We start from the raw sequence: 7,942 nt of genomic DNA, 5'->3' as shown, positions 1-7,942 counted from the left end.
TATCAAAAACTTTTTTTTTTGTTAATTTCCTTTCAAAGGCGCGAATAAATAAAGCTTCTTTAATGAAATAGAAAACGTAATGTTAATTGTCCGCAACTTTGTTTGTCCGTGTAGTTATTTATAACAAATAAACTGCATCGAAGGAACAATAAAAGTTAATTAACCATGAATTTTGTATAAAAAACTTATTAAATTAAAGTTTTGGACTACGCAAAAGACACAATAGGAATGAAACTTTAAAATAGCGCAGCGAAAAGATCAGAGAGCTGCGCGCAATTTCGTGCGTGGTTAACACAAGTCGCTTTTGACGCACGAACAGACAGACGGAATACGGCTATTATTATAGAGACTAGTCGTTAACCCGTAGAAAAATCCACGGGGTCGCCCGTCGCGTTCGCTCGTCCTTTAAATTTACCCGTCGCAACAAAGTGGATAAAAGTATATCGCATTTGATATTCGTGCGCATTTTAAAAATTTCGTGTTTCCGTTACAGGACGCCGCTTTCGCGGACACACAGACAGACAACGGCTATTTTTAAAGAGATAGCCGGGAAACCTGGCGTTGAAACGCCGGGGTAAGCCACAGGTCAAGGTGTGATCCGGTGTTAAACACTCTGTGGAGCGCTTAATAAATGCCGTGAACTGTGGAGCGCTTTAGTACAGGTATACAGTATGTCGTAAATTAAGTGAAGCGCATACACCATTATAGTGTTGCGACTGTCACATATTTTTCAAAAAATAACTTTCCCGCAACAAAAGCTGAAATAAAAACAGAGTTTACAAACCGTTTTTACTCCATCATAACAAAAACAATCGGTCAATATTATTTTATTTTGCAGAATAAGTTTCGGCGTAAATTCAAAATTATTTGTGCAACCAGGTTGAACGCCTAGTACAGGCAAACAGCTTTGAACACATCGATGGAACAATTAATAGTAGTCGTAAACTGTTGCACACGATCAGGTAAAGCGCTTTACTACTGGTATACAGTATGTCGTAAATCAAGTGAAGCGCCTTCACCATTATAGTGTTGCAACTATTTTTTCAAAAAATAACTTTCCCGCAACGTTAGATGAAATAAAAACAGAGTAAAAACCGTTGTTACCCCGTCATAGCAACAACAGTCGGTCAATTATTCCTATGAAATTAAAAAGATTAATTGTGACACCGGGCTGACCGCTTAGTGCAGGCGTATCGGGATAATACCCTGTTGAAAAAACTTTATCGCAGAATCTGTTTAAATAAAAACAAACAGGAAACAGTCCACTGTTAAAACCGGGCTGAGCAGTTAGTCCGGGTAAACCGTGTTGCACAACCGTACCGGCATGATTACCGAGGAAAATTTCGTGTTTCCGTTACGGGACACGGCTTTCGCAGACACACAGGCAGACAGACGACGGCTATTATTAAAGAGACTAGTCGTTAGCCCGTGGAAAAATCCACGGGTTCGCCCGTCCTTTAAATTAACCCGTTGCAACAAAGTGGACAGGAATATATCGCATTTGGTATTGATGCGCATTTTAAAAAGTTCGTGTTTCCGTTACGGGACACGGCTTTCGCGGACACACAGGCAGACAGACGACGGCTATTATTAAAGAGACTAGTCGTTAGCCCGTGGAAAAATCCACGGGTTCGCCCGTCCTTTAAATTAACCCGTTGCAACAAAGTGGACAGGAATATATCGCATTTGGTATTGATGCGCATTTTAAAAAGTTCGTGTTTCCGTTACGGGACACGGCTTTCGCGGACACACAGGCAGACAGACGACGGCTATTATTAAAGAGACTAGTCGTTAGCCCGTGGAAAAATCCACGGGGTCGCCCGTCCTTTAAATTAACCCGTTGCAACAAAGTGGACAGAAATATATCGCATTTGGTATTGATGCGCATTTTAAAAAGTTTGTGTTTCCGTTACGGGACACGGCTTTCGCGGACACACAGGCAGACAGACGACGGCTATTAATAAAGAGACTAGCCGTTAGCCCGTGGAAAAATCCACGGGGTCGCCCGTCCTTTAAATTAACCCGTTGCAACAAAGTGGACAGAAATATATCGCATTTGGTATTGATGCGCATTTTAAAAAGTTCGTGTTTCCGTTACGGGACACGGCTTTCGCGGACACACAGACAGACAGACGACGGCTATTATTAAAGAGACTAGTCGTTAACCCGTAGAAAAATCCACGGGGTCGCCCGTCGTGTTCGCTCGTCCTTTAAATTTACCCGTCGCAACAAAGTGGATAAAAATATATCACATTTGGTATTGATGCGCATTTTAAAAATTTCGTGTTTCCGTCACGGGACACGGCTTTCGCGGACACACAGACAGACAGACGACGGCTATTATTAAAGAGATGAAAGTGCCATTTTGTTGCATTTTCTAGTCACACTTAGGCTATAGTTTGTTTCTTGGTCAGCCATTTCGGGTTGATCAAATTTAGTTGTGGTTTGTGTGACCAGCCCTTTGTTGTTTTCTTTGTGTGCGTGTTCCCACCCTGTTGCTTTTTTGTTTGTTTTTCCTATTGCTTTATTGATTCTTTATATTGGTTAGTTTGTGTATAATTATTTTAGCCGTTGAAAACCTTTGTTTGGAAAAGATACTAGTTATGCTAAATTGTGTCATTTACTTTGACACCAACAGTATCAGGTGCCTGACTTTTTAAGCCAGTTCTTTTGGTTTGCCTTTACAAATTATATTACAGATATATATAATATATTATGGATGGTTACACCATGGAATAATATCGTCTAAGCGTCTAAGAAAGCAGGTATAAATTATATCTGGAAAGTCTCAGTGTTTTGTACATTAGTTTCAGTTCTTCTCTTTCATTATATTGCCACCCATAAACTCTGATTTAACTTTGTATATTGTAAGGCTCTGACTACAACAAGATTGGTTCTCTATTCTAAAAATTATTTTGCTTAAGCCAGGAAAAGTATTGTCTTATGATGGTCAGTTAAAACAATGTCTTTGACTTCTAAAGGGCAGAGTAGATTTGTTTTCGGAAATGTGTTCACTTGTTCCTAGACTAGTTCGTAGATAAATTCTGGAACGCTAGCCTTTTGCTAAAATTCATTTCTATCTACTTCAAAGGTAAAACAGGAACGCGCAAGCAGCGTAGGGCAAAATCGTCCCCAGAGCATCTTATATCTTTTCTGACATCGGGGTCGCTGTCGCCATATTAAAAAAAAGAGAGCAGACGCTTGGAACGAGGTTGGTGCGATTATTCTAGATATTTAGTGCATGTCTCCGACTTTCAATCCTATACTCGATTTAAATTAATTAATTACTGAACAAAAAAAAGCGGCTGTGTAAACTTAGCTTTTTATTTCCAGCAAAAACCTTCCAAATAGAAAGAAGGTTTATACCCACCCATTTTCTTTATACCCCGGCTCGCTCCACTGAGAATTTCTCCAATACCCGCATTACGAAGAAATACATACAAGAGCCTATTATGATCCGAAATGGAGAAGTGTAATTACTAGTATGGGTTAATACATTGAAACTAAATAACCTGAAGGTAGTAAGTCATCGAAAATTCAACCGTTGAAAGTTCATAGTACGTGTAGAAACAGTGTTTTAGTTGGTCTTAGGATGAGTTTCATAGTTTGGCAATCTTTTACAATCTGTATAACATCTGGAAATATAGTTTTAATAGCAGACGGCTATTTCCTATCCTATCAACATTTAGATGTTCCATATGATCTGGTTGCATAAATTTTGGTTATAGTAAAATATGGATAATCATCAAATTCCTCTATCGTGTCAGTTATCGTTTTTTCCTGATAATGATTTGTCTTTATCGTCACGCACAGGGACGGTGGGATGTTGATTGATTTGATGTTAAATTGACATTGACGATTTTCCAGTTCACTATAGATTGAATCACTTGTTTCTCCTTGTTGTAAGCAAATACCCATGCCACCCTTCTTGCTACACAGTAACGCCATATCTCCAGGATGTGAATCGATGTCTTCGACTTTCTCGTAATAGATTTTACCTTTTTCTTTCTTCGGATGTTTTTTTTTCATCACACTGGTACCACTCTCAGTAATTTGCATGTAATATTTATCAAAATCTTTGGATACGCATTTTTCTAAACCTTCTACTAGATGTGGACCAAATATAACAATCGGTATCTTTGATGCGTATTTCGGTTTGAGTGTGCCATATTCGACTTTTATTCCTTCTGGAACTAAAATAGAGGATATTCTCTTTTTTTTTCCCCACCGAATTTGATTTATACTTTCAAGGCTGCCATCTTGCTTTGGTATTGTATCGCACCATCCTTCTTCTAAACCGAAATAAACCACATCAAATATGTAAGAAATTCTAGTTGTATGGTTAGTGCCTTTTCCCCTATGCTGGTTAGGGTCATGCTCTTATAAGATCATCATCCTTGAATCTTCTCGATTTTGTACCTTCTATGTACTTAGATTCGGTTCTTCGCAGACCATTTGAGGACAAAAGTGAAAAAAACAATAAGTCTTATATGATTGATACAGAAATTGACCCAGAATTAAAATCTGTTTTTTTTAGAGAGAATTTGACCCTAAATTTTCTCATGAAAATTCAACCATGAAAATATAATGCGTATCTGCCAGAAAGTCAAAATGAATTGTATTGAATTCCTTACCTCTGCATATGCGAACATAGTTCGAAGCATCAATTGATTTGTCCACATTCATTATTACAGTTAGTTTATTTTTTAACTTTTCTTCACTCGAATAAACAGACATTCCTTTAAAAGGTCCAATGGAAACTTCCCTGTTGGATGTTATCTCATTCCCAGTCATAAAGTTATGTTTGACTTTTCCTGCCAATTTAACTTCTTCTTGAGGTGGAATAAACATTGATTTAAGACGAGTTAGGGAACCCTAAAAAAGGGAATTTTTATTAGACGGATATCAATAATCTTATGTTAGACCTAAGAACGTTGCAACGCAAACACAATATTTTAAGACGAGAGCATTTAATAAATTTAAAAAATTAGTCATGTTAAGATCATTTTTTTTGCCTCAATGGTATGATGCCTCGTTTGAATAAGTTTATTGGCAGTTTTTTAGGGGATAGGGGATAGAAATTAATTTGCCTCTCTGAAAAACGACGAAACACTTACCGCTTTCTGTCCCTTAATGACAGAACATGTTCCCTGTAACCATTCTTCATCGCATGCAAAAATGCTTGGCCTCTCGTACAAACTGAATTCCTTATCCAGTGATTTCAAGTAGTTCACGGTGACAAACCTCTCCGGATGACGATATAATTCTGCAAGTATAACCTGTTGAGATCTTTTTGTGTTTTCAAAGTTATATAAAAACCGTAGAGTATCCTTGTCTTCGTTCCAATATTCCTTTATCTTTTCCTGTATTTTTTTAGAGCCAGATTTATCTGACAAAATGGCCAACATAGTTTGACTCTTTGTATAAGTTGATAACAACTCCAGAAGGGTTATGCATTTTCTAAGATCTACTTTCCTGTTAAAACCACAGTACTCTTTGACTCTTGTGTGTAATTTTATACGTTTCTCCTTTGTTTTCAAAAATATTGTGTTAAGATCTTCAGCCGATGTTCTCGATTTCATGGTTTGGATGGAAATTAGCACCTCTTCTTGCAAGTTCTTTATATCCTCTTCTTGTAGTGCGCTACAGAAAGGGAAAAAATTTAGATTAGGGAATTTTTTATATAGTGCAAGCTGACCTATTTTGCTACTAGGTTAGATGCGATAAAATTTGTGTTCATATGGAAATATTTATTCCACTTAACCAAGCTAGAAGCTATACAAGGAAGCATATGCTAAAACATAAAATAATAATAAAAAAACCAGCATCTTTCTGACTATAACCTTTCGAACTGTCATTCTTTTTTGCAAGACTTTTCAATTTTAGAACACACTGTTGTGCTTGAACAATAACTACGCAATCTTGTTCCCAGGTCCTGTACCATTTTCGCATATGCGGATGAAACCCGTTTCATCCTCATATAAAAAAACGCCACAGGCCCTGGGATCGAGGCTAAATATCTCCGATATTTGTAGTTTTTATTACGCCGACTGTGAGAATAGAAGAGAATGCAAAATTATGTAACGCCATCCCTTGTGAGAGATAAAAATAATGTTGCCAAAAATAGAATGAATTTAAGTTTATTGTGGAGCACGAACAATCTCTCAACCAGCCGTAATTTTGTCAAAATTTGTATATGCTAACTAAAAAGAAAACAAAAAAAACTATGCGCCAATCAAAATCAACTAAAAGCTAGAACCTCCCTCTCAAACTCAGAGGCTTGGAATGCATATGGTTAAATCGCCCATATAAGAAAGGCAACTAGCTTAATGAACCAAAATAATATATGATTTCTATTCAATTTTTATTGATAACTAAAAATCGATATACGAAATTAGCTACGTTTTGACCGATATAATTAATTAGCCTGGTGAGGAAAAGGCCACATGACAACAAGAGAAAACACCATTATAACAGAACTTCTTATTGATTATGCCTTACCTTTTAAATTTGTCTTCGGCAGGTGCAAGTTCTGCAACGCCAGAAAGGTTCAAAATTGAAAATATTATCTTGACAATAGGTGTTACAAGACCTGGAATTCCAAAAAGCGGTGCAATAAAATCAATTGTTGAGGTAATGCCTAAAAAAAAATATGATTTACCTAATCTTGGGCAAAATATTTTGAGACAAGACTGCTAATTTCGAAGTTTGCCACAACAGATAATTGCGTAAGATATTTCTATATTAGATTTACACATTTTAAACTTGTCAAAGTTCACTTGTGAATGTTCAGAGCGGAATTGGGACTAGAAATCTTAGGTTATTTGATAAATTTCGAATTCTTAAAATGGGCTATTTTTTTGCTGACATCAGTATGCCCATTGCCTTGCCTCAATGTTTTTGTCCATAATTGTAGTGCAATAGTACTTTTTAAATTCTTATATTTATCAATTAATTGTGGTAAATAAGGGACAAAGGAGTCAAATGGAATCTTTGAAGTTAAATATGTGAAGAACTAAAAAAGGATTTTAAAAATTCCAAAAGATTTGCTGAGCAACTTTTAATCCTCCATAGACATTATTAAATACAGAAATCTTTTTAAATTTATTACTGTGAAGCAGAAAAGTTAGTTATTAGCAAAATAATTTGAAAGTTGGATAAAGTAATTTCTTCTTGTAGGACAACAAAATCATGAACATTCAATTTCCCTCTTTCTACTGTTTTACACACTTTCCATGAAAAATCTGACCAGAATGCGCGTTAAACTATCTCCTACACAGGTAAAAAATTGGATTACAATTTACGTATCATAAAACCTCATCAATGCTTGTAGTCATTAAAAACAGAATAAGTGCTTTTTTTCTACCCCTCCCCGGTTGCTACAGCTTTTAAATGTGAAATTACCTAGCAGTACAGCGAAATAATTCTTTTGCTTGATACCAACCAAGATTTCAGTCACACCATTTAACACATTGTCGACTGTGTCTGCAACATTTACCTTGTTTTTTTCTTCTACCATTTTTACTGCTTTATCTTTTTCTTTTATTAATTCATTGACACTTTTTGCCAATTCTCCATCAAATTTAACTTCATTTCTTAAGTTGTTGTGGCATGTAACGTAGCTGTTGAAAACCAACCAGAAAGCAACACACTTCAATAGAAACATGCCAACATACATATTTTGTCAACCTTTCTGGAATAAACCAGTACAACTGTGATTAATAAATATTTTCAATTTTTAACTTAAAAGAAAACTTCACGAATCATTACACATTCTATAAACAACGAGATCATTGTATTGAACCAGAAGATTGCGAGATGGTTGCTATTCAAAAGGTTACTAGTTTCTATCAGCTCATACCCTTATAAATTAAAAAATATGTCTAACCAGATTGGAAAAAGGTGTATTAGCATTGTGCAAATATTTGTATTTGTTTTTTCA

The 7,942-nt window shown here is 36.1% G+C and overlaps 1 protein-coding gene across 1 annotated transcript; it reads right to left on the bottom strand.

Annotated features, from left to right (window-relative positions):
• Positions 1-3,375: 3,375 nt before the first annotated feature.
• Positions 3,376-7,720, bottom strand: LOC130642421 (uncharacterized). Its single transcript, XM_057449511.1, has 5 exons — positions 7,405-7,720; positions 6,502-6,640; positions 5,118-5,643; positions 4,635-4,875; positions 3,376-4,292 (listed from the first exon to the last, which is right to left on the bottom strand). Exons 1-5 carry the CDS (start codon positions 7,676-7,678, stop codon positions 3,679-3,681), a joined length of 1,794 nt encoding a protein of 597 aa, XP_057305494.1. The 5' UTR covers positions 7,679-7,720; the 3' UTR covers positions 3,376-3,678.
• Between the last annotated feature and the right edge of the window lie 222 nt (positions 7,721-7,942).

This window comes from Hydractinia symbiolongicarpus, chromosome 4 (genome assembly GCF_029227915.1).
Source record: "Hydractinia symbiolongicarpus strain clone_291-10 chromosome 4, HSymV2.1, whole genome shotgun sequence".
NCBI lineage: Eukaryota > Metazoa > Cnidaria > Hydrozoa > Anthoathecata > Hydractiniidae > Hydractinia > Hydractinia symbiolongicarpus.
This window is presented reverse-complemented; position numbering and strand designations above follow the sequence as displayed.

Coding starts and splice junctions, on each gene's coding strand:
- LOC130642421 (XM_057449511.1), bottom strand. CDS start 7,678: ATGTATGTTGGCATGTTTCTATTGAAGTGTGTTGCTTTCTGGTTGGTT. Junction 6,641..7,404: donor TTATTTCGCTGTACTGCTAG/GTAATTTCACAT, acceptor ATTTTTTTTTAG/GCATTACCTCAACAATTGAT. Junction 4,293..4,634: donor CTATGTTCGCATATGCAGAG/GTAAGGAATTCA, acceptor ATTTCGGTTTAG/AAGAAGGATGGTGCGATACA.